Here is a 27867-nt window from a genome sequence, read left to right on the forward strand (position 1 = left end):
GTGATCAATCTCATAACTCTTTTAAGCAATACAAAATAGAGAGTTGGGTAATCACGGACCTATAAAATAAAATCAAAACAGTAATTTTTTCCGTTTACCTGATCAGGATATAGGGCTCACTGCGGGTGTGACCGGTCGACAGGGGATGCTTTCTCCTCATAGGCACCAGATCCCACCTCTGGTGTGTCCAGGGGTCCGTATTTGCTCAACTATCTATTTTGTATTGCTTATAGGAGTTATGGGATTGATTACTGTTCGTTATCTTCACCTTTCATCGAAGTCTTTTTTGCGATATTTACAATTATGTTTTGCCTTGGATAGCTTTATTAATTAAGATGATAGACATTTCCTCATGAATATGAACGATGTGCGTGTGAATTTTGATAAATATAGTAAGATTAATTTAATGGTTCGAAGTATCATTATGCTGAAATCATGGATGAAAGGTGAATATAACGAAGAGTGATTAATCTTATAATTCCTATAAGTAACACAAAATACAGACTTGGGCAAACACGGGCTTCTGCATATACCAGAGGTGGAATCAGGTGCCTAGGAACAATAAACACCCCCTGTCGACCGGTTACACCCGCCATGAGCCCAATATCTTGATCAGGTAAACGGAGCTATCTGTAATCAAAATCAGTGTGCCAAGAACGGCCTAACAATCGTTATGAAACACGTCAGATAGCATTGGACCCAATGATAAGTTGTATTGGCAAACAAGATCGTTATAACGACCATAGAATTTGCGAAATGCTGACTTTAAACGAGACTATTGCACCATCAAATTGTTTGTCAGTAGCCTGCTTCGATAAATGATAATTCAAATAGTCCACATATTCTAAATTTGATTGCAGTGTTTTCACTGTGAAAAGAACGAGTTGTAACCTATGCAGCACGACACATTTATATGAAATCTTCCCACAAAGACCGACAGGGAAACGAAAGGTGAAAATACTTTCTTTGCAAACACTGTTGGTCAATGCTGACGAGTCCCATGTCACAAATACACACGCTGTATTGCTTTTGTAAATCAAACACACATCGGGTAGCATTGACTGTTCCTATGCAGTCTCTCTCGTCATAACAAGCTTCTCCTACAGAAGCGGCACCTACAAAGAATATGTAATCTATGTAATAACCACAAAATTATATGACATGTGATCACATGATACATCATGGAAATATTGATTGCTGGGACGGAGAAATTTCAAACGTATTTTGCCGCAAAATATGCCAGGAAAGGTATATATGAATGTGGATTCTAAACAAAATCTAAAGGTGATTTATTAGATTTGAAATCACGATTTTTTTTTTTAAATCAACACAATGCAAGGTGAAGATAACGAACAGTGATTAATCTCATAACTCCTATAAACAATAAAATCTAAAGGTATGACTTTTTAACACTTTACACAATCATTCCTCATGATGAATTAAAAACTAGGCATTTTAACATCATAGACAATTGCTTCTTGAATAAAAAATAGGAAAAGGAACTATCCATATTTACTGGTCAGTCATTAAAAAACTACTTTGTGAAACACCACTCTGAGTCTACGCACAATTACTTTGAAATTGCTATTAAAAGATGTTGGAGTTAGTCATTGACAATGTCTTTGTAGTCTTTGGTTATCAGGTCTTCCAACAGTTTGTTAGAATTGCCATGAGCTCCTTAATTAGCTGACTTGCTTTTATATTCTTACGAGGCAGAATTAATTAAAACGCGTCTACTTGGGAAGAAAAAATCACTTGCTGTGACCTTCAAATCGACATTTAGATATATTGACGATGTTTTATATAGAACAATGATCCTTTCCATTCACATGTCGATTCGATATACCCCAATAAACTCGAAATAAAAGACATCACAGAGTCGCCCACATCTGCGTCATACTTAGATATTTTATTGAATTTAGATACTAGCGGCAAACTAACAACTCAACTTTATGAAATACAGGATTACTTCAGCTTTTCCATCGTCAACTTCCCATATCTATGAAACAATATTCCATTATCACCTGCATATGGATTTTATGTCTCTCAATTGATTTGATACTCGAGAAAATATTCTGTGTATGATCGGTTTTTAAATCGAGGCAAGCTACTGACAATCAAGTTGATGCTACATAAATATGGGAAGTTGACGACGGAGAAGTTGAAATCATCCCGTTTGTCATTAAGTTGGGTTGCTAATTTGCTTTCAATAAAATATCTAAGTATGAAGTAGAAGTGGACGAGATATATCGACGGCATTTTATGACCTTCCTATGTATGTAAGATATTCTAATAAAGAATATTTTGCTAATGCTATAACTTCACATATTCAAGGCAGTAATATACATTGTATTGAATCAGCAATAAATTCTGATTTGCGCGAAATTGAAAATTAGTTTTTACTAAAGCAAATAGTCTTACATGTAGATAAAAGCAAATATATGATTATGGGAACAAAACAAAGAAAATCTAAAAACAAATAATCATGTCTAATAATGCAGATCTCGGAACAAATCTTCAGAAATTTGAAGTTGAAAAACTGCTTAGTGTTCAATTTGATCGATCATTTTCATTATCATTTTCACATAGATTCAGTTTGTAAAATTCAATTTGCGTAATATTAGGAACATTCTTCATCCAAGTGTAAAAGAGGTACCTGGCTATAGACAGTGAAAGATATTGTTAGAATGTTAGTGCTCTAGCGCTTGTAATGGCAGCTTGCACTGTATCCTTCCTAGGAGGCTGAGAAAGTTCTAGATTGATATAAGGTATGCCGGGGTAATAATGTACATTGATTATTGTAAAGCGCTTTGAGCAGCATACGCTGGAAAAGGCGCTGTATAAAACCAATTATTATTATTATTATTAAAACCAGTGAGCTTTTCTGTACATGTAAAAATATTTTCAGTACAAGGTGTACGTACGGTACGCCTTTAGAATGATGGAATAATGTGACCTTTCTTGTCTATATTTAAACTTAATGTGGATAAACTTATTAAAAGCAACCGTGAGAGTCCTTCAATGTTTCCTCATCGGAACAGTTTATCTCCCTTGTCGTGCTCTGTATATTGTTATATTTGTGTTGACTTCTTGAATCTCCCTCCGTATTCATATTTTATGATATCATTTGAATATGTATGTGTGTAATTCTGCGAAGGTATGTGTTTCTATGTAGATTTCAAGTTTATTTTGAAAAGCGGAGATAACGAACAATGATCACTGTGTAATGTGTGTTGTAATAATTCATATTAAATGTAATTTAGAAGACCCCGGGGAAGAATAGTGTACTACACTAATCGCATCACCTTTAAATAAAGTTTTATATTATTATTATTGATATGTTTTACGGTGTGACTGTTGAGACGAGGGAAGACGACTTTAGGCATCATTTAACACGGGAAATATAATGCGGTTAATGTAAACAGTACATTGAGACGTCATTACCAGCTGCGATTTTTTTCTATTCCGAACCAAGAAATGCACAACAAAACGTAAAAAGGTATGAAAAAGCATGTCTGGAGTTTAACATCATTTATGGAACTTTCCAAGCTATTCATGTGTTTTATCTACAGGGTTATCAATGAAGTATACTGCAGTGACGGCGACATTTTTCCGGAGACATTGTGGGTAGTCCCCATAATTTTTCAGCTGATGAAGAGCAAATCCTATGACTCAATTGTGTAATCATTGGAGGGAGCTCGTCGCCGCTTCATTAATAGCGAGCGAAGCGACGCGACGAGCTCGCTTCAATGATTACGCAATTGAGTCACATGATTTGCTCTTCATCAGCTGAAAATGATGGGGACTACCTCTACTACTTCTAGAAAAATGTCGTCGTCACTGCGGTATACTTCATTGACAACCCCGTAGATGAAACAAATAAATAGTTTGGAAAGTACCACAAATGATTTTAAATTCCAGACAAGCTTTCCCATACCTTCGTACGTTTTTTCGTGGATAATTTCTTGATTTGAAAGAAAAACAACTGCAGCTAATGATGACATAACAATGCACTGTTTACATCAATGGCGTTATACTTCTCGCGCTAAATGAATTTGCTCAAGTCGTGTTGTAAGATGTTATGGGTCTTCGCTCGTCTCAATAGTCACACAGTGAACCTAATATGTTTACGGTGTGACCATTGAGATGAACGAAGAACCATAACATCTTACAACACTACTTTCAGAGCCAATTTAAGTTGTTTTTCTTTCAAATCAAGCAATTATCCACGACAAAACGTACGAAGGTGTGGGACAGCTTGTCTGGAATTTAAAAATCATTTTAATACTTTCCAAACTATTCATTTGTTTCATCTACGGGGTTGTCAATGAAGTACAGTATACCGCAGCTGATGAAGAGCAAATCACGTGACTCAATTACGTAATCATTGGAGCGAGCTCGTCGCGACGCGAGCTTCGCTCGCTATTAATATGTCGTACGGCGTGACCGTTTTTGGGGGCGACGCAAAAAGTATTGGCATCGCCATCTTCACAAGTCAACTATTTTTGATTCGTAACCTCGCACTATGCGATTTGATCCGCCTATTCATTGAACGCCGGAAACATAACGCACTTGATGTAAACAGTACATTGTGACGTCATATTTTATGTAACATCTCAGTACGAAGTGCAAACTTCCACCAGAGTTCGGTTGCTCACAAACCAAACTCTTCCACTTAGGCATTATGGGATAGCATTTCTTAGGCCGCGTATACTGTGACGTCACTGTAGAATGACGAAAAAACATAACGTCAAACGTAAACAACTTTCAAAACAAGAACGTAAACATCAAGTTCATTACTTTACACAATAATTTGAACAGAGTCTCCCTACTTTTTAATGATATTTTGATCATTTTATGTTTAAAATAAAATCCATACTTTTATATTAATACTCTTAATATTAATATCTTCAAACTTTTAACTGCGAACTATTTCTTTAGTGTAATTTGTCTGCGTGATAATCGCGGACTCACAATATACAAATCTGTATATTGTGGTGCGTCACATAGGAGAGGTCTATTCGTAAGTGACGTAATGAGGCCTCGACGGGGAGTTTGGTACGAAGTGAACTTGGGTGCACGAGATTTGATATTTATAGGTTATAGACTTTATATGGGAAAATATGACGACCGAGTTTTTTGGCGCGTAGACGGACCGAGCTTGAGAGGTCCGTCCGCGACAATTAGGCAGCAGAAATTAAATTAAATTAGGTTGCAGAAACAGCCCATTTTAGTTTTCTCCCAGGGTTTTATATTAAATCATTAAAACATGAATGTGATTGAAATATTTTTGTACTATATACATGTAGGTTTTTTTCTGCTGCCTTCACTGTGACTTGCTTAACCTTTTACGCGACTTGTTTAGAACTGTATGCTCTCGATTTTACTTATTTCTATCCTCAATCTTTCCAAGTCACTAATTGTGTGATAAAAATGGCCAAATCTTGTTGCAAACCTTTCAAGTTTGTAAAACTGTGTGAACAGCACTGCCTTTGAGCAGAGAACGCATTTCAATATAATGATAATTTTAAATAAATCGATAAATTCAATACTATTGCATATACATGCGCAGATCCCGTCCCACCCTATGCGTACCTATCTAATTTTTAAAAACAAATGGAATTCTTATAACAATCCCCTTGTAGCAATGGCATGTTTCAGAAGAGAAAATTAGAACAACATTTATACAGTGCAATATTGTACATAATCCTAGTTGTTACACCATGATGAAATATTTCAGTATGCGCATATTATTGAATAAATTGCAACATATTTGAGCCCCTCTTCACTGTTGCTGTAAGGATATATTAAAATTTATTCACAAAACTAGAATTAATTAATGATTTTTCAGTTGTTAATAGCAAGTGGCATGGTTGGTTATCGGGGGTGGTGGAGGGGGGTGGTGGTGGAGGTGGTGGTGGGGTGGGGGTGTCATCGTGGTTTACATTACCGGACGTGCCAAGCAAATATATTTAATCAGTTCTTATTTTTAGACGCTGAAAAAACAAAGATTTTAAAAAAATGTTTTTGATCCGGCCGAATTCCGTTCATTTTTAATTTTTGTACTTTTTCAAATAGCTTAAATTCAAATAATTTAACAAGTTAGTCTTTTTTTTTTCTTGTTAGAATAATCAATTTCTTTTGAAACTAGAGTACATATTTGTAGTTTGCAGTCGATTAAACACAATTTGTATTCGATGCCATATTATGTATGCCAAATGGTTACGTATACATGTTTTGTCCCGGTAGAATGATCTTTTACAAATGGAAATAACAAGTACTTAGATCCGCCACTGTCAGTCTTATTATAACGTACGTCAAGACGTAGATATGACGTCACACTTCATCTTACCCTGCTTTTCATAAACATTGCACTTCCTTAAACATTACGCCTTTAATGGTACACTGAATTTTCGAACTAGGAGACCACAAGATTAGAATGATAATCCACGTAAGTTCACAATCATAATCCAAGACCTGACTTTGCGAGATCTCAGCCATTTTTGACAAGGGACTTTTTCTGGGATTGGCGTAAAAAAAATTCTTGTTAAAGGTTTAGATTTAACTCGGATTATTTCCCGCGCTCTAGTCATTACAGACCCGATTTTCTTCCGCTTTTTAGCGGAATTCCGCTCTTTAGATTTGTGCAATCCGTTTATAAAATTGTATTCCGCTTTTTTAAAATAGATATATATGACCGTTTTTGTCTGTTAGCGGGAAGGGCTTTTGCCATTTAAGCCATGAAGAAATCAATTACTCGTCACGAAGATGGTTGGCACTGGAACAGTACATCAACAAGAGAATTGCATGAGATCTGGTAGAGCCAATCAAAGCTTTTCTGGTAACTATCAAATAATATAAATCCATTGATTTACGATATTAATAAACAGGGATTTATCAGTTCCTTCTCGCGGGAACCGAGATTCATCTCCCTAATACTTTTTTTAAAGTCTTATTTTCAGTTCAAAACATATGTAAGAATTAAGAAAGTATATGTAAGACTAAACTTTTGTATAAGAAATAGACAATTTGAAAGTGAAAACGAAGTGCCAGGAAATGCTCAGAATGCAGGATTTTGTACCATTTACCCCATAGCTCGCAGTACGAGCCAGCTCTGCGCTCGCTATAACTACCACTATAATTACTTACGTGTACAAAGCCTTTCCCAATCGTCAAACAAATCTTTACACACTTCGTAGTTTTGCTTGCATTTCTTTCCTTTATAACAGGTATCCCATGAACCTGATGACCATTCAAATAACTCAAAATTAATACACTGTAAATACTACAATGATAAATCATGTTGGTGTATGTACCGAATAGGCAGTGTCATCACTACATGTCTACACAAATTGTTATGACGTCACTAACAAATGCTATCATGAATATCATTACAAAGTATTCGCACAACATTCTCTGAAATTAGTATACACTCGTGACCTTAGAAAAAAATCACATAATAACTATTATTGTATTGTATTATGTATGCATTTTAATCCCTTACATAAATAGCGCCTCACCAGATTCCCATCCGCAAATCAAATTAACGCGGACGTTCTCGATGTCCTTTTGACTGCAATTATTACTCTTGACATTTCCAATTCTGGCTGTATATTGTATACCATACACGTTGAATGCGGTCCTTAAACTTATGGAAATCGGTTTAGACATGTTCAGCTGTGGATTGTTTATGAATAAATGACAGGTTTTTCCACATTCTGATGGGTTCAAAATTCGAGTATCTAACGAAAAATTGAAATAAGCATCACATCATTGACATATCTGAAATGTTTTTCAATAAGTTACTAGAAATTAACAAAACATACTGTATAGATAATGATTCTAGATACCATTTATTGCAGAAAGAAATTCTTCCATGTGAAATCCACAATTATCGAACTTTCGTATAAAAGATTCCACTTTATTGTAGCAGACCGGTCTGAAAAAGGAAGGAAGTTCTCTTTTTATAATGCAGAAATTTGAATTTTGACGTTAAGCTGTCTTCATCTTTCGATCGATTGAGCGATCTATTTTTCTGTTTGTCAGAAATGTTCGTCCTCTTACCCCATTCGTTGGTGTGTCATGCTATTCAATGATTGATGAATGAGGGCAATAAAGATATTCAATGTACCTTCAATGTAAAAGATAACATTATCAAATATATACATTTTTAAGATAATCAAAATATCCAAAATAATTTACGTGTATTTTGAAGATAATCAGTTTATCAAAACCACAGACAATTGCATTTTATTATTGCCAGGGCCCAGCTAAAAGTCGACTAAAATTTTAGTCACTTTTCCGAATTCATTTCTGCATTACTTGCAGAATTTCGGGATGGATTTTGGTAGCAATGTAAATTGATTATGTATGTATAAATTACAATACAAAGTAGAATTTTATATCAATTGGTTTATTGTTGCTATATTGGCTAACTTGGGTACCCTATATTCAGAGTTCAATACCTTTACTATTTAATAGTAAATTCGACCCCAAGCAATGAAATTTGCTGTAATCAAAACAACTCTATAGCCTAATTTTTTCGGGAATTTTTTCGTATACAAATGACACACTAAGTAACATTTCCAGAAGATTGTAAAGGAATATGTTAGAAACTCAATAAACTGTTCAATTCCAAAGAATATGCAATAATAAAAGTACTTACACCATGGCGAATATTTGTCACTTAACTTCATGGTTCTGATTGTATTGTCGCTTTATCATATTATCTGGCACATGGTTTCCAGGAAACATATGTTTTTATTAAACACAGATATAATCCACATGTAATTAAAATTCCCCGGACGTATATCAAATATATATTGCTGTAGTCATTTACACTAATATATATATATATATATATATATATATATATATATATATATATAAGCACTAAAGTTCCAACAACACCCGATACCTCAAAGTGTCGCGTGTCGCATCCACAACATTGATACAAGGTGAAATACAAAAAATTATACAAAGCACTAAAATGACCAACGACACGAACAATCAGATTGTCAAATTTTCGGGACGACCCGTCCCTTCTTCAGGACAAACGTAAAGAATTACATAATGTGGCCAATATCAACATAGAATAATAACAAAAACTACACATAAATACATCTAGCACTACAACTATACTAATCTACAAACGTATTTACAACGCAGACTATACATGTTTTTTGGTCTTTAGGCTTGCCAATCAATGTTAAAAGTGGAGCGAATTAGGACATGTCTTATTCGTCCAAAGAGCTGATCCAAAATATACGAAGTGATAAAAATAGACTTAATTAATCTCAAGTGGAACGAGTTAACCCAATTACGTTGATAAATAGTAAAACTAACTGTTACCCAGAGAGATTCTATTTTAACTATGCATTAAAAATAAATCATTTATAAAAGATAATAATAAGTAAAAAATATCAACACACACACACACACACACACACACACACAATAATAATAAAAAATTAATAAAAGAAAATAAACTATGTAAATGAAGTAAGAAATGAACAAAATTTGAGAGAAAAATAATGTAAATAACAAGTTTAAATAAGTAAACAAAGTGGACCAACTCCAAACAAAAACAAAGATAAGCAGCCTAGGAAATTGAATCACCATCAGACATTCCCGTACTGATCATGTCTAGGGTAGACGTGCAAAAAACATAGAATCACGGAAACTGATAAATGGGGTTTACATGTAAGCAATCGGTTATGAGGGTCAAAGTAATTAAAAGGGGTGGGCTGATTGTAAACAGAATTAAAAAGAAAAAAATGTGTTTAAAAATGGTCATAGTACCACTGTTAGGGACATGATCAGACGAGTAGGTCTAGTTGAAGCTTAAAATCTAGTAAGGGTTTAGCCCGTATTCATCCTGGTGAAGTAAGTAGGTTTGTTGATACCATGCGGTTCAAATGACTTCAACCTGTGCATCCAGAATTTTTCCTTCTGCTTTCTGTCGGTATCTGACCAACTAGGGTCATGATCAATAACCACTACTGTCATGTCCTCCCATCGGTGGTTATTGCCATTGAAATGTGTTGCTACTGGGAAATCTTTTTTGGTTCTGATGGAAGACCGGTGGTTGTTGACCCGTCTGCGAAGATCTGTTGTTTCTCCTATGTACTGCTTCTGGTAGACATCGCAACTGATGAGATATATGCAGATATTGTTTTGCAGGAAAAGTTTCCCAATATTTTATAACTGCGACCCGTGACAGGACTGCTAAAACCCTCAGTGTCTGAGGTATATTTGCATATTTGACATCTGAGGTCTGAGCATGTTTTGAAACCCCCATTGGGTAAAGGGTTATCCAGTTTGGTCCTTACTACCATGTCCTTCAGGTTTCTGGTACGACTGATTGATGCCATCGGTGGTTCCTTAAAACACCAGCCATTCGTTTGTTGGCACGCAGAATAGGCAGGTGTTTTTTCAGAATATAAAAAACAATCATATACTGCTACCGCTTTCTCCATGTCTACGTGGTTCATCAAGCAGTTGAAATATACAAAAGTTGTTTAGCAACGTCTTTGTTTTGACGTCAATTAAACGAGTCCTTTATGACGTCATAATAACGTTGACAGGTAGCGTTTGTTAATTGTCTATAATTCCCACATATTTTGTAAAAATATTATGCTAAATTGGCTGGTGTTTATATATATATATATATATATATATATATATATATATGTGTGTGTGTGTGTGTGTGTGTGTGTGTGTGTGTGTGTGTGTGTGTGTGTGTGTGTGTGTGTGTGTGTAGATGACTACAACAATATATATTTGATATACGTCCGGGGAATTTTTATTACATGTGGATTATTTCCGTGTTTGATAAAAACATGTTTCCTGGAAACTATGTCCCAGATGCGAGATAATATGATAAAGCGACAATACAATCAGAACCATGAAGTTAAGTGACAAATATTCGCCATGGTGTAAGTACTTTTATTATTGCATATTTTTTGGAATTGAACAGTTTATTGAGTTTCTAACATATTCCTTTACAATATTCTGGAAATGTTACTTAGTGTGTCATTTGTATACGAAAAAATTCCCGAAAAAAATAGGCTATAGAGTTATTTTGATTACAGCAAATTTCATTGCTTGGGGTCGAATTTACTATTAAAGAGTAAAGGTATCGAACTCTGAATATAGGGTACCCAAGTTAGCCGATGTAAAAACAAACCAATTGATATAAAATTCTACTTTGTATTGTAATATATTCATACATAATCAATTTACATTGCTACCAAAATCCATCCCGAAATTCTGCAAGATATGCAGAAATGAATTCGGAAAAGTGACTAAAATTTTGGTCGACTTTTAGCTGGGCCCTGGCAATAATAAAATACAATTGCCTGTGGTTTTGATAAATTGATTATCTTCAAAATACACGTAAATTATTTTGGGTATCTTGATTATCTTAAAAATGTATATATTTGATAATATATTTTACATTGAAGGTACATTGAACATCTTCATTGTCCTCATTCATCAATCATTGAATAGCATGACACACCAACGAATGGGGTAAGAGGACGAACATTTTTGACAAACAGAAAAATAGATCGATCAATCGATCGAAAGACAGTTTAACGTCAAAATTCAAATTTCTGCATTACAAAAAGAAAACTTCCTTCCCTTTTCAGACCGGTCTGCTATAATAAAGTGGAATCTTTTATACGAAAGTCCGATAATTGTGGATTTCACATGGAAGAATTTCTTTCTGCAATAAACGGTATCTAGAATCATTATCTATATAGTATGTTTTGTTAATTTCTAGTAACTTTAGATATGTCAATGATGTGATGCTTATTTCAATTTTTCGTTAGATACTCGAATTTTGAACCCATCAGAATGTGGAAAAACCTGTCATTTATTCATAAACAATCCACAGCTGAACATGTCTAAACCGATTTCCATAAGTTTAAGGACCGCATTCAACGTGTATGGTATACAATATACAGCCAGAATTGGAAATGTCAAGACTAACAATTGCAGTCAAAAGGACATCGAGAACGTCCGCGTTAATTTGATTTGCGGATGGGAATCTGGTGAGGCGCTATTTATGTAAGGGATTAAAATGCATACATAATACAATACAATAATAGTTATTATGTGATTTTTTACTAAGGTCACGAGTGTATAGTAATTTCAAAGACCGTAGTGCGAATACTTTGTAATGATACTTATGATAGCATTTGTTAGTGACGTTATAACAATTTGTGTAGACATGTAGTGAAGACACTGCCTATTCGGTACATGCATCAATATGATTCATTATTGTAGTAGTTACAGTGTATTAATCTTGAGTTATTCGAATGATCATCAGGCTCATGGGATACCTGTTATAAAGGAAAGAAATGCAGGCAAAACTACGAAGTGTGTAAAGATTTTTTTGACGATTGGGAAAGGCTTTGTACACGTAAGTAATTATAGTGGTAGTTATAGCGAGCGCAGAGCTGGCTCGTACTGCGAGCTATGGGGTAGATCTAATTGGTGCAAAATCCTGCATTCTGAGCATTTCCTGGCACTTCGTTTTCACTTTCAAATTGTCTATTTCTTATACAAAAGTTTAGTCTTACATATACTTTCTTAATTCTTACATATGTTTTGAACTGAAAATAAGACTTTAAAAAAAGTATTAGGGAGATGAATCTCGGTTCCCGCGAGAAGGAACTGATAAATCCCTGTTTATTAATATCGTAAATCAATGGATTTATATTATTTGATAGTTACCAGAAAAGCTTTGATTGGCTCTACCAGATCTCATGCAATTCTCTTGTTGATGTACTGTTCCAGTGCCAACCATCTTCGTGACGAGTAATTGATTTCTTCATGGCTTAAATGGCAAAAGCCCTTCCCGCTAACAGACAAAAACGGTCATATATATCTATTTTAAAAAAGCGGAATACAATTTTATAAACGGATTGCACAAATCTAAAGAGCGGAATTCCGCTAAAAAGCGGAAGAAAATCGGGTCTGTAATGACTAGAGCGCGGGAAATAATCCGAGCTAAATCTTTAACAAGAAAAAAAAATTGACGCCAATCCCAGAAGTCCCTTATCAAAAATGGCTGAGATCTCGCAAAGTCACGTCTTGGATTATGATTGTGAACTTACGTGGATTATCATTCTAATCTTGTGGTCTCCTAGTTCAAAAATTCAGTGCACCATTAAAGGTGTAATGTTTAAGGAAGTGCAATGTTTATGAAAAGCAGGGTAAGATGAAGTGTGACGTCATGTCTACGTTTTGACGTACGTTATAATAAGACTGACAGTGGCGGATCTAAGTACTTGTTATTTCCATTTGTAAAAGATCATTCTACCGGGACAAAACATGTATACGTAACCATTAGGCATACATAATATGGCATCGAATACAAATTGTGTTTAATCGACTGCAAACTACAAATATGTACTCTAGTTTCAAAAGAAATTGATTATTCTAACAAGAAAAAAAAAAGACTGACTTGTTAAATTATTTGAATTTAAGCTATTTGAAAAAGTACAAAAATTAAAAATGAACGGAATTCGGCCGGATCGAAAACATTTTTTTTAAATCTTTGTTTTTTCAACGTCTAAAAATAAGAACTGATTAAATATATTTCCTTGGCACGTCTGGTAATGTAAACCACGATGACACCACCACCACCACCACCCCTCACCCCCCCCCCCCCCCGTCCCAATAACCAACCATGCCACTTGTTATTAACGACTGAAAAATCATTAATTAATTCTAGTTTTGTTAATAAATCTTGATGTATCCTTACAGCAACAGAGGAGAGGGGCTCAAATATGTTGCAATTTATTCAATAATATGCTAATGCTGAAATATTTCATCATTATGTTACAACTAGGATTGTGTACAATATTGCACTGTATAAATATTGTTTTAATTTTCTTTTCTGAATCATGTCATTGCTACAAGGGGATTGTATATAAATTACATTTTTTTTTTAAATTAGATAGGTACGTATAGGGTGGGGTGGGATCTGCGCATGTATGCAATAGTGTTGAATTTATCGATTTATTTAAAATTATCATTATATTGAAATGCGTTTTCTGTTCAAAGGCAGTGCTGTTCACACAGTTTTACAAATCTGAAAGGTTTGCAACAAGATTTGGCCATTTTTATCACACAATTAGTGACTTGGAAAGATTGAGGGTAGAAATAAGTAAAATAGAGACATACAGTCGAGAGCATACAGTTCTAAACAAGTCGCGTCAAAGGTTAAGCAAGTCACAGTGAAGGCAGCAGAAAAAAATGTATACCCCGGCGTCAACAGTTTTCGACGATGTAAGGATAAATTCGCTTTGTGCGGACGAAAGGTTGAATAGATCTTTCAACTATGTGCTTTTAAATACATCATATTCACTATCGTATCCTTTCTGCAACAAAGTAAACAAATATGACTGACACTTACCTTGAGTAGCGTGCGTAGTACGTCATCAGTTTTCGACGTTATGCAAATGAGGCATTTTGGTATGTACGGTAGCCCATACATGACAATTAAAGTTCACTTTTTTGGTCGTTCAAAGTTTTAAAAATGAAATTTTTGTCACATAGTAACTAACTGTCAGGTCATTTTTAGTTCAAACCAAATTTCAAACTTATCTACAGGTTAAAACAAGTCATTTAGATGTGTTCTTTTAATTCTTTTCTGGGTCACATCCAGGGCAAAATAATTTTGCACCCCTTCTAATAGCTTTGACATTTGTACAAAACTACAAATGTACCCAGGAACCACATTTGTCACATTTACCCCCAAGAAACAATTTTAATGTAATTCAAAGCATCCATATCTTTGGGATAGAGCCTATTGCAAACGCAACACTTTTCATCATCAGCAACATCGGGATCTGAATCCAATGGAGAATCAAGCTGCATTGGTGTTGTTGGTTTAGGCTGTAATTTTGTCTTTTTAGTGATGAGATAAGAGGGTCCTGGAACTGTCGCTGAAGTAGATTGAGAACTATTCAGGGATGTCACGCTTTTTCTCTTTTTGGAACCTGATGACTGAGACTCTATACGAGTCTTCATCTGTTGAAGAACACCATCATCCGTGATTGGCTTCCCAGCAACCACTTTACTTAATGTTTTACGTACTTTAGCTGTTTTTTAGGTTCTGAAGAATCTGGCCTCCTTTGCATTCTTTTTCCTTTGATTGTTTGGGTTGTTCATTTTCCTTGTCTTCACTACTGGTACTTGAGCTTGAATTCGATGATATGGTGAAGGAAGAAGTGGCTGTGAAAGTAAGTGATGGAGCAACAAGGGTATCTGAGACTACTGCTGGGTCATAGGGATAAATTCCACATTTTCTAAAGGCTACTTGAATATTGGATGGTGTCAGTGTGGCAGCATACAATTTGCAGGTAATTTTACAGACATCAAACCTCGTTATGACATTTCCACCAGATTCCCTCAAATGCCTGTGGCACGCAGAGTTCCAGGCAGTCTCGAAAGGCCCATAGCAGCTCACATCTAAAAGCTGAAGAAGATGACTACAATGGGGTGGGAAAACAAATAGGATGATGTTATTTCCCTTTGCCCACACAATAAGTCCTATAGATATGTGACTCCTGTGTCCATCATAAAGAACAAGCACTGGAGACTTTTCATCATGATGAGGTAAGTATTTGATATAGGACGTGAAGACATACATATTGGACCATCCAGAATCACTCATGGTACCTGTTGCTCCTGGACTTGCACCATCAAGAAGACCATCTAAAAATCGTTTCCCTGGAAACATAAAGTATGGTGGGACTTGTTGCCCAAGATCATTCCCAGCACCAATGATGGTAATGGTCTGAGACTTCCCAGATGTAACAGCTTGTGTTTTGTATGGTGATCCAGACACTATTTTAGGGGGGTTGTGGTCTGTAGACAAGCCTTTCTCATCAATGTTATAGATCGAATGTGGCCTCTCTTTAAAGTTATGTTGTGACATGATGTTATCCAGTTCTTTGAAGTAATTATCTATAAAAGATCTTGTTGCACACTTTGCCCTGGCTGCTTCTAAACTCCTTGGTTTCCTAACCTTCAAATCTGGCCATCTCTGAAGAAAATTATTTAACCATTTCAAGCTAAATGGCTTTTCTCTTTGGCGCAATCCAAGATGAATAGCATAATCTGATGCAAGATTTATAGTCTCCACTCTAGAGTAGCCATATCCCAGCTCTGCCATTGCATTAATATGCTGCGAAAGTAAAGCCTCTTGTTCCTGGGGAAATAAAGGGGAAGGTCCAGATTTTACGGTGTCGACATCAATGCAGCCTTTAATTCTATCTTTAAGAGTAGTGATTGGAACTCCATAGGATGTAGCTGCTCTTTGGACAGGTATTCCTTGTTCCAAAACTGCATTAAAAAGCCTCATTCAAAACTTCTGGGTCATAATGAGACCGATAAGGCCCTGTCCTCTTTACTTGTGTCAATAATAATAAGCAAAAACCCCATTAGGTTGCATAATACACAAAAATATTGTTAAGGGAAAAACAGAGAAAATCTGCAATATTTGTATAAGAAGTCCCTTATAGGTTTCTATACTTTTTTCTCGGTAATCGTCATTGGAGACTCTTGTCACGTGATGTTTATAGCTTTTCGTAGTAAGATTTGCAGACGGTAGTAAAACAATATTTTTTGACGTTTTATATACATTGCACATGCATGAAAATTAGGGAATGGTGGAAATAGGAAATTTTGACTTAAAAAGACATGCAGATAATAAATCTAAAGTACTTCCGCACGGATCATCATTTTCACCCGAAACTCGATATGAAAACTCGAAAAGTGTGTCTGCGTCAAAATAAAACCTCGTAACCTCTGAACTCGCGTGCAACCCCGATTGAACTCGGAAATACCTAGACCGTCGAAATTAGGTAAGCGTCGAAAATTGGTGACGTCGGGATATAGTATAAAAATATTTCAATCGCATTCATATTTTAAAGATTTGATATAAAACCCTGAGAGAAAACTAAAATGGGCTGTTTCTGCTGCCTAATTTCATTCATGTACTGAGTATTTGGCTAATAGTTACTGTTTAAATTGCACCTGATCAAAGCATGAACATTAGGGCAAGTAAAATTAATTAGTAGATTATCATTCAAACTTCACCAAAAATGGGGCGGATGGGAGGATTTTATTTTTATTTTTTTATTTTTCTCCACGGTATTCTTGACCTCGAAAATACCTTCTCTCATTGAGAAAAGGCTTTATTAATCATAATTACATGTGTATTTGGGTTTCTAAAAGGCAAAGTGAAACAAAGCACGTTTACGATACCGGACCGGACATAAAAATATCCGGAAATCGTAATTTTGAAAAATAAAAAAAATCGGGGCGGGGCGATTTTCGAGGGGCGGGCGGGAATGATAATCTACTAATTAATTTTACTTGGCCTTACAAAATATGTACATACATGTAGCTGCGTTCGCTCAAACGGTAGCACTGTCAACATATTAATAATAGAGGGCGAAGCCCTCTCACGGCCCTTCCGGTCGTGAAAGAGGAGTTCTCCCTATAGGTAACACGTATATACATGTTTAACGCGAAAATATAGAAAACTAATGAAAAACTAGTTCTAATTGTAACGGGGACCGTTACAGATGTTCCCCAAACCTCCCCCAATTAAAAAGTGATGTCCTTGTGAATCTATAGCGAAAAATCATTTTATTTTAGCCTTTAATTACATGTAGTACGTTCAATATGGTCATTTCAGTACCAAAAAATGAAAGAAAGCGTTGCACGCGCATACACGCGCACGCGTGTATGATTCCGAAATTTTGTTGATGTCGTTCAACAGGCATGTGTATCATATACCCACAGTGTGAATTTCATAACGTTTCCACCAAATATAAGGAAGTTATAGCGATTTTAAAATCGTCCAATCAGAATTCAGCACACGTGCATGCACGTGATGAGCAGTAATTCTAACCACAGCAATTTGTAAGGAGTACCAAGACACATCTAAACCCCTAATATCAATTGAATTTGATGAAAAACAAAAACGTTATCGTCCTTTAAAAATTGAACATTTAAAAAACGTTGCACGCGCATACGCGTGTGCGTTGGTATTTTTTTGTTACACCAATATATAGATACACATATTGTCTACGTATGCTGTGAATATCATCTCATTCGCTTCATAAATAAGATAGTTACAAACGTTTTAGTATTATCCAATCAAAATGAAGCGCACGTGCATGCGCGTGCAAATTGGTAATTTTGACCATGCAAATCAGTTAAGGGTCTCAATATCTACCTATGATATGAATTTCAAGCCATTTCAATGAACAACAAAAAAGTTAGACTGATTCCAAAGTTAGCGTACAAATTTTGTAATGCGCGTGCACGCGCATTCGTGCGCGTGCAGACAAAATAACTATTATTTTTCATATGCACAAATGATATACTATCATCCTATTTAGGTTTTATATCGCTTCCTTCAATATTCTGATTTTCCATTTTTTGTACCAAAATTGCAATGCACGTGCGCGCGCGTGCATGCACGTGCAGACAAAATGACTATCACTATGCACATCTACAAACGCTATACTATCATCCTGGAAAGTTTCATATCGATCCCTTTTGTAGTTTCTGAGAACACTACCGGACAAAAAAGTACCGGAGAAAAAGAATAATAACTAGACACTCATTACTAGTAATGAGTAGGTCTTCCGTTAGACCACTTCCGGTAAGGAGCTTTCTATTCCTACGAAAACCATTTAAATGTATCAGAAAATGTGCCTTAACAATGAATGAGAAATGTATTATCGAATTTTTTACTCCTTTCTCGTAACTTCCGGTGACGACCGGAAGTACTATTCAGATGCGTTTTCCTATAAATGACATCGATTCTTTACTGTCTACAATTCCCTGAAAATTTCACGTCTCTATCTGAAAGAGTTCTCAACAAAAAGAAGTAGACTAAAGAAAGAAAAAGTAGCAGGTTACTACCGACCGGAAGTCAATTTTGAAAAACAAAATTATCAAAACTCTAGAAGTTGATACTTTTATTAAGACATGTGAAAATCATATGAAAGACTTCAAATATAAGCGAGATTTATGGGAACAAAGAGACGAAAAGTAAAAAAATATTTTATCAAGAAACCGGAAGTAGTCCTTTTGACCACCGACAGACTCAATATTATTTTGACACTTTGAAAGAGAGTTGATAAACTAGTATAGGTTTCAATTTAAAAGAAAAAGTTTGAAATTTGCGATTCTTTCCATCACTTCCGGTGACGACAGGAAGTGACGGTCGACATGTTCAACCCCCTACTGCACGCTTACAAACGGAGATTGATCATTCCTAAATATATGATGAACCTATATTTTACCTTTTCGAAGAAAAGTGCTGGACAAAATTCCTTTTGAGAAACAGAAAATCGGCCCTATTTTCCGACCGGAAGAGAATTTTGTAAAACAAAAATACCTATAGCAAGGTCATTTCATAAGACATTATTCCTGAAAATTTCAAGAAAATATATCCAGCCATCTCTGAGAAATCACTAGAAGAAATTGAAAAATCGACATTTTTTCAAATACTTCCGGTATAGACCGAAAGTGACGGACGAAAAAATTGAATGCATGTGTACAATGGACTAATGCTAGTTGATCAACTCTACAAGTTTCAAACGTCTATCTATATTCATTATTGAGACACTGAAAAAACAAGGTTTTAAGATCAATTCTATGTAAAAATCAAAGAAATCAGATAGGGTCTGGCCACTCAATGTCACAGATTTCTTTGATTTTCACAGTATTAACTTTACTTGCACCATCTTACATAATTTCAACCCCACCACCGAATTTCTACCATCCGTTGCCATGGAAACCGACAGCAGTCTATGAGGGCTAATTGAACTGCAAAATTCAGTCCGTTTTGCCCATGTTTTGTCCTTGTGGTATATAAAAAATTGAAAAAGACAACTAATTTTCTCCATAAATCTCGATTCCCCATAAAATTCCCTCCTTATTTATGATATCTATATCCACCTATAGTAAAGAGTGTGTTACTGACCGCTGTACCAATGTATTATAATTTGGCACTTTGCCAAAAAGTGATTTTTTGTTGGATTTCGTTGATGAATTTAGATAATTTGGAAAATACATACAGCATAATCAACTTTCATCAAAGGATGTCCATATCAAAGACTCTTAATATATATAAAAAGATTAATGGTGAAACGTAGTGCAATAGATCTATTGTAGTACGAAAACTGTAGATTTGGGCATTTTGCCAAAACGGGATTTTTTGTTGGATTTCGTTGATGAATTTAGATAATTTGGAAAATACATACAGCATAATCAACTGTCATCAAAGGATGTCCATATCAAAAACTCTTAATTTATATAAAAAGATTAATGGTGAAACGTAGTGCAATAAATCTATTGTAGCATGAAAACTGTAGATTTGGGCATTTTGCCAAAACGGGATTTTTTGTTGGATTTCGTTGATGAATTTTGATAATTTGGAAAATACATACAGCATAATCAACTGTCATCAAAGGATGTCCATATCAAAGACTCTTAATGTATATAAAAAGATTAATGGTGAAACGTAGTGCAATAGATCTATTGTAGCATGAAAACTGTAGATTTGGGCATTTTGCCAAAACGGGATTTTTTGTTGGATTTCGTTGATGAATTTAGATAATTTGGAAAATACATACAGCATAATCAACTGTCATCAAAGGGTGTCCATATCAAAGACTCCTAATTTATATAAAAAGATTAATGGTGAAATGTAGTACAATTGATCTATTGTAGTACGAAAACTGTAGATTTGGGCATTTTGCCAAAAATTCATACTAATGGCAAATAATACAACCTACACCACTTTCAGTTAAAATGAACAATATGAGCAATTGATATTTCAAAAATAAACATGGAGAAGTTTAACATATTAATAAAAATTAGTTAGAGTGATTAAAAAAAACCATGTAAACATAAACTGTAATCCAGTAGGACCCCCCCCCCCTCCCCAAACACCAAGTAGATTTTGCAATCATTTCCATAAACGAGCTATATTACATGTACTGTATTGTCATGTAAACTATTATCAATAACTATAAAAAGTCTTCTCAAGATATTGGGTAGATACCAATAACTTGTTCATTGTACTGCCTTGTATTTGTTGACCTTTGACCTGGAAATCATTAGGGTCATCTACTATTCATAACCAACCAACATATGAAATATCATAATTGAACAACAGGCCCAAGATATTGGGGGGACACCATTGCATAGAGTACTAGCTACATTGCACCTAGTCATTTTTAATTGATTGATTTATTGATATTTTCCGCCACACTCAACAATTTTTCAGTTTTCTGGTGGTGCCCAGTGTTTATTGGTGAAAGTGAGAACCCAGATACAATGTACCTGGGAAGAGACCACCGACCTTCCGAAAGTAAATTGGGAAACTTTCTCACTTAATACCAGCGCGAGCGGGATTCGAACCCGCGCCGACTGAGGCCGTGTCATTTTGAACGCTATGCTCCAACCACTCGGCCACGGAGGCCCCTGCTATTTTTAATCTTTTGACCTGAAAATCAATGGGGGTCATATACTACCAGTGACCAACCCCTGTATGAAATATCACTATCAATCAAAGGGTTCTGAAGAAACTGGTCAGACATCAATTGTACAGAGTATTGTATTGCACCTGGTGACCTTTGGACCAGAAAATCAATAGGTGTCATTTTCTACTGCAGAAACTGCATGAAACTTTAAAATTTATTGAAGTTTGTTCAGTGTTACTGTAATCTATGTTGACATACCAGTAATTAGTAAATTTATAATATTAACACAGAACAACTCATTTTTGCAAAGTTGTTTATTCAACAAACATAGATCACAATGTTATCCAAACAACACAATCATCTTTTTTTAAAAATCATTATAATAGTGATTTTCCTTCAACTGTTCAGTAATGAATCCTTATTCAGTAGGCTCACATAAGACACTTGCAGGTTAATTTTGCAATGCTTTAGTTACATTAGTCTTCTGACACCAAAACTTGATCTTAACTAAGTCATGGTGTTTCCTTAGAAGAATAGTTTACTGAATCAGGATGGACTTGTGTCGTGAGGTGTGTTCATTGACTGTAAAACTCGCAGTTTTTTTTCCATTCTCAAGAGCTCTTCTTTGTCTTCTATATCACATAAGAGTCATGGAATGCATCTTCTGCTCTTCAAGTTCTAAAAAATGTGTTGAACAAATATTGAAAAGTTCATCTTATTTTTCACATTTTCATACAGTACACACCTAATTCAATTTGATTAAACTAAATTTACATGTACAAGATCATTCATGATGCTAGAATAGTAATTATACCACTTGATTAATTACGTAGTTGATAGATTATCATGCCCGCCCACCCGCCCCTCAAAAATCATCTGTGAAATAACATAGATTTATATATCTGGCATTAAATTATGCACTTCTGTTGACAAAAACTCGTTTGTCATCAATATATTTCTCAGAAAATAAAAATTAAAAAATAAAATCTTCCCACAGTCTGCCCCATACTTTTTGGTGACCCAGGATGATAATCTTACTAATTAAGTTGAATTGGCCTAAAGGATGTTATGTTTTGATACAGTTTGTATACATGTGTTTATGCTGTATTGAAGAGCTATTAATAGTGTTAATACTCATAAATTAACAAGATGTCCACAAACCTTATTGGTTACCTGAGTATTAATCAAATTTAAAAAAAATTCAAAGTATCACTATAGCTCTAAGGGCTACAAAATCCATGTTATACACTATATGACTCTTTTGGACCCACATTCACAACCCTGTGTTTTCGAAATTCGCAATTTTGGTACCCCTCTCTGTTTTTTCTTCATAAGCATTCAGCTTTATTTAAGGTAGTTCCACCCTCCTGTGATGTCATAATATTTTGCGGAGTCAATGATTTAATAAGATTTATGCATAACATGAACATAAATTGTGTTCGAGTCTTTTTCAATAGTTATTGTAAAATATCTTGTATAACCATAAAATATTTCAAACGTATATGAATAATCAATGAATTACATTTTTCACAATGCTATACGAGTTATTTCCCCCTGATTACAGGGAGCGCGCATCACATTACTGTCATTCGATGGTGTCAAGTTAGGAATAAATAGAAAATTTGCAATTTCTGATTGCAATCAATTGCCAGGTAAGGAATTTTTTTAAGAATTAAGTGTAATGACTTGAAAACAGTATGACTGAACAACATTTCTTAGTCACTGATTACATGTATGTGGCCCATGTGTGTTTTTCTTGCAAGCAATGTATGGTCATGATGTAACAAAGTATGTAAATATTAATTAGTCCTCAATTTCTTTAGATCAGAATCATGATGTGCTTAGTATATCAGCAATTCTTCATTATTAATTTCTATCAATATTTTCGACAACCAAACACAACAAAACATGCAATAAGATATGCCTAAAACACATGTACAACCAACGCATACATGTACATTATCAATTTATCGTTTCACAATGAACAACACTACTTGTTGCTAAATGTACACCAGATGCCAATAAACAAAGCATGTTAATTATCTTGAATTGGCATCTCTAGTGTAAAATTTTTGTTAAAATTTACTTGTTAAGAATTTTCAGGCCTTATTATGAAGTCCCCCCCCCCCCCCTCCTTATCACATGTATGCTTTCATTGTGCTCTTAATTCTAGGTGTCTGTTGTTTTAAAAACAGACTACTACTGAAATCCTCAGTATTAATTGCATAATTTGGACACAAATAAATGTCAAATACACTTATACCCCCCCCCCTTCCCCACCTCTACAATTTAATGAAGTGTATATCTGAAAAAGTTTTCTCCATAAAATTGAAGAAATCAAACCCTGGTTTTAAAACAAAATTCTCAATTTTGGTATAGAGCATTTTTAAAAGTTTTAAAAGGGACTTAATTCCCCTTGTCCCAAAGATGCTTAAAAGAAATTTGAAAAGAATTGGAAGGGTGGTTATCAAGAAAAAATATTAATGTTCAATTAACGTCTTATGATGACTGACGCACACAAATAGCAACATGTAGGTCACAGTGACACTTGAGTGATTCTCAACATTGACCAATCATTTTTACAAATGATACTGAGCTCATACACATGTGTACATATATATGTGCGTCATTGACAACAAAACAACTAGTCTTTTTGAGTATGCTAATTAAGTGAAGTAATAAATTTTTCTTAGGAAGTTGTGATGAAAACGTTTCAAGTCATCATGTCGCATAAAAAATGGATGGTCTCCTGTGATTATTCTAGAGAATTCAGTTTCCATGCAGGCTCTATAACCAAGAAACTAAACCCAATGTACCACATTCCCCACATCTATTAATTTGTTTTAGGATTTATAATACTGGGATTCAAATTTGAATTTCAAATTATGTATTCAATGTGTATGTATTAATGCTGAATATTTACCTCCTCAAAGTCAGCAACTTGGTCAACTCCATCTTTAGGTGATTTGCACAGTATGATGCTCATACAGCTGAAACACAGAAAAGCACACATTAATTACATAAAATAGTGGTCATGTACTTTGGCCAAAATATGTGATTATTGGATGAAAAAGTAAGAATTCAAAAGTATTTGAATATTTACAATTTACATTTAATATTTTTTGATTTACTTCAGTTGACAGGACCTACATGTATTAAAATTTGAGGGCCCAGTTACAGGACCCAATTCAAAATCATCAATTTTTCATCATTTAATTTTTCCAAATCAAGTGTCCTAAAGTTCATAATTACAGAGATGAGAAAACTTTAAATCATAATAGTATTTGTGTGATTTCTTCTGTAGATTAGAACCATCACATATTAATTAGTGGGGGTTACCACAGGTAAACAAACTTGAAAGTAGCCTGGCTCACCAATATATATGATTTTAACAATCTTTATCTAGAATGCACACAGGCATTCACATGTTTGTTTTTATTGTAAACTTGACAGTCAGAGAGAGAGAGGGGGGGGGGGGGGTCATCACTTAGGATTACATAAATTAAGCCTAGTCCTTTTGAAAATGTCCACATGAAACATGATTGGGGACATACTTAACTAGTATTCTATATTGTTCACCCATGCAGTAAATGACAGGACTACTTACAATGTTCAGTCTACATGTATACCACTATAGCTGACTAGCCTGGCTGGCAGTATAAAATAAATTGGGGTTCTCATATGTTTACTAAAAGCCAAATTTTCTGATACATTTTATTCAGCCTTTACTTTAGAATTTGGATTCTAAATCAAATAGAATACTTACGTCAATACAAGTTCCAACACGGCAACATGCAGGGCTTTTTCTATGAATATGTCTGTCAGCCTTCTGTTTCCCTGGTCATTTTTTTAGTCGGATGTGATGCAATAAAGCGTTAAATTCCACACAGCATTTACTTTTTCTACGAATACGTAGACGATTGGATGCTAGAGTCCGGTGACTATGGCAAAGATCAAACGGATTTGTATTCCATGAAATAAACCAGAATCCTTTAGCACAATTGAAGATAAATATCGTGGTAGTGAATAAGTGAACAAAGAGCATCTGATATTGATAAACTTCTGAAGAACAAATTGAATAAAAACTCAATTTCCACCTCCTGCCATACTGAAAACAAATGAAGGCTGTTCATATCTCCAATACAAGAGAGTGTTACAAAGGGCAATAACTCTTTCTGGTGTATTTTGGTTTGTGCACCAGAGGAAACTACTGGTTTATGTGTTTACCTTTGGTTTCTCCACAAATGTGTTTCTGTACTTTTTTAAAGTAAGATTCAATACATTTTACTAGCATGTGAGTTTACACCAAATGACTGGGCAAATATATTTTATCCCTCTCTAAAAATTACATATATCAAACCCTTATACATCATAAAAATAATTATTTCTATTGTTTTCAAGGATTAAATAAATACAAAAAAATTTCTAAAAGCTAGAACCTAGCTCAAAATAATTTTTACAATTGTTGTTTTTATAAACAATAGCGTTTAATTTTGGTTTATTCAAAATATAACATATATGTGCATATCTTGTCCAGCTGTTGTTAGAGGATCGGTTTCCATGGCAACCGTTGCTAAGTCAAACCTTTGCATGCCCTTTTTGTTTTATATCTATCATAATATTGTTACACACAAAGTTTCATAAAAATCTGTGACATACCGTGGCCACTGAATTTTGATAGTTACATAGAATCAGTCTTAATATGTCCACCCCATATCTCACGACCGGAAGTGAATTTTACAAAAATATTTAAATATAAGCCAGACAATTATATTGTCTCTAACATACGTAAAATTCAAATCATTAACTTGTTTTATGACCGAGATTTATGGTACTGAAAAATGAGAGAATGAATAATCTTTCTTTGATATAACCGGAAGTTGGAGTTTCAACTTCCGGTGGGGTCAACATTTTTTGAAAATTACAACAAGACCTAGTAAACCGATATAGGTTTCAATTTGAAAGAAAAAAGTTTGAAATTTATGATTCATCAATCACTTCCGGTGACGACCGGAAGTGACGGCCAACATTCTTAACCCCCTACTGCACGCCTACAAAGTGAGATCTATTAACTCTGAAAATTTGGTGACTCTATCTTTTACCGTTTCTGAGAAAAACGCTGGACAACGAAAACAGCTAATAAGCCGTATTTGCCGACCGGAAGTAAATTTTACAAAAATATTTGACGTTACTCTAGACATTTATAGTGACTATAATATATGTAAAACTTAACTCATTAACTAGTTTCATGACCGAGATTTATGGCACTGAAAAATGAGATAATGAATAGTCTTTATTTGATATAACCGGAAGTTGAAGATTCAACTTCCGGTGGGGTCAACATTTTTTGAGAATTAGAACGAGATATAGTAAACCGAAATAGGTTTCAATTTGAAAGAAAAAAGTTTGAAATTCATGATTCCTTTAATCACTTCCGGTGACATTCTTAACCCCCTACTGCACGCCTACGAAGTGAGATCTATTAACTCTGAAAATTTGGTGACTCTATCTTTTACCGTTTCTGAGAAAAACGCTGGACAAGATATCTTGTAAAAAGACGAAAATTGGACATATCTTGCGACCGGAAGTGAATTTTGAAAAAATGAAAAAAATGCCTCGAGGTACCATCGTTGTCTATAACCTGTGAAAGTTTCAGGAAAATCCATCCAACGGTCTAGGAGACGAAGGGGAAAAAAAAAATAATAATAATAATAACTAGAAACTCATTACTAGTAATGAGTAGGTCTTCCGTTTGTCCACTTCCGGTAAAGAGTTTTCTGATCCTACAAAAACCATTCAAATATATCAGAGAATGTACTTTAACAATAAATGAGAAGTGTATTATCGAATTTTTTACTCGTTTCTAGCAACTTCCGGTGATGACCGGAAGTACTATTCAGATGTGTTTTCCTATGAATGACAGTGTTTCTTTACTGTCTATATTCCCTGAAAATTTCACGTCTCTATCTGAAGAGTTCTCAACAAAAAGAAGTAAACTAAAGAAAGAAAAAGTAGTAGGTAACTACCGACCGGAAGTCAATTTTGAAAAACGAAATTGTCAAAACTCTAGAAGTTGATACTATTCTTAAGACATGTGAAAATCATATCAAACACTTCAAATATAAGCGAGATTTATGGGGACAAAGAGACGAAAAGTAAAAAAAGTATTTTATCAAGAAACCGGAAGTAGTCGTTTTGATAACCGACGGGGTCAATATTCTTTTGACATTTTGAAAGAGACTTAATAAACTAGTATAAGTTTCAATTTAAAAGAAAAAGTTTGAAATTTACGATTATTTCAATCACTTCCGGTGACGACAGGAAGTGACGGTCGACA

At 34.7% G+C, this 27867-nt stretch overlaps 2 protein-coding genes and 1 long non-coding RNA gene across 5 annotated transcripts in view; 1 reads left to right on the forward strand and 2 right to left on the reverse strand.

Annotated features, from left to right (window-relative positions):
• Nucleotides 1-909: 909 nt before the first annotated feature.
• On the reverse strand, nucleotides 910-8829 carry LOC125665291 (uncharacterized). The gene is made up of 6 exons (XM_048897942.2): nucleotides 8666-8829; nucleotides 8065-8131; nucleotides 7851-7939; nucleotides 7521-7742; nucleotides 7150-7242; nucleotides 910-1115 (listed from the first exon to the last, which is right to left on the reverse strand). Exons 1-6 carry the CDS (start codon nucleotides 8694-8696, stop codon nucleotides 910-912), a joined length of 708 nt encoding a protein of 235 aa, XP_048753899.2. The 5' UTR covers nucleotides 8697-8829.
• Nucleotides 8830-10867: 2038 nt separating this feature from the next.
• The window catches only part of LOC125665567 (nidogen-like), a 38377-nt gene continuing 21377 nt past the window's right edge, over nucleotides 10868-27867 (forward strand). The window contains exons 1-5 of one of the 2 annotated variants that reach the window (XM_056152308.1): nucleotides 10868-10937; nucleotides 11466-11532; nucleotides 11652-11740; nucleotides 11835-12056; nucleotides 12335-12427. In XM_056152308.1, the coding sequence (XP_056008283.1) occupies nucleotides 10907-10937; nucleotides 11466-11532; nucleotides 11652-11740; nucleotides 11835-12056; nucleotides 12335-12427 (502 nt within the window). In that variant the 5' untranslated portion in view covers nucleotides 10868-10906. The remainder of the gene's footprint in view (nucleotides 10938-11465; nucleotides 11533-11651; nucleotides 11741-11834; nucleotides 12057-12334; nucleotides 12428-27867) is intronic. The other variant, XM_056152309.1, reaches the window with a different exon arrangement.
• On the reverse strand, nucleotides 21017-26216 carry LOC130051051 (uncharacterized). 2 transcript variants are annotated; one of them, XR_008799457.1, is made up of 3 exons: nucleotides 25297-26216; nucleotides 24454-24520; nucleotides 21017-22208 (listed from the first exon to the last, which is right to left on the reverse strand). It is a non-coding gene; the product is annotated as an uncharacterized LOC130051051 (long non-coding RNA). The 2 variants fall into 2 exon arrangements; XR_008799456.1 differs by lacking the exon at nucleotides 25297-26216 and having other exon boundaries at nucleotides 24454-24991.

The sequence above is a fragment of the Ostrea edulis genome, chromosome 10 (genome assembly GCF_947568905.1).
Source record: "Ostrea edulis chromosome 10, xbOstEdul1.1, whole genome shotgun sequence".
In the NCBI taxonomy this organism is placed as follows: domain Eukaryota; kingdom Metazoa; phylum Mollusca; class Bivalvia; order Ostreida; family Ostreidae; genus Ostrea; species Ostrea edulis.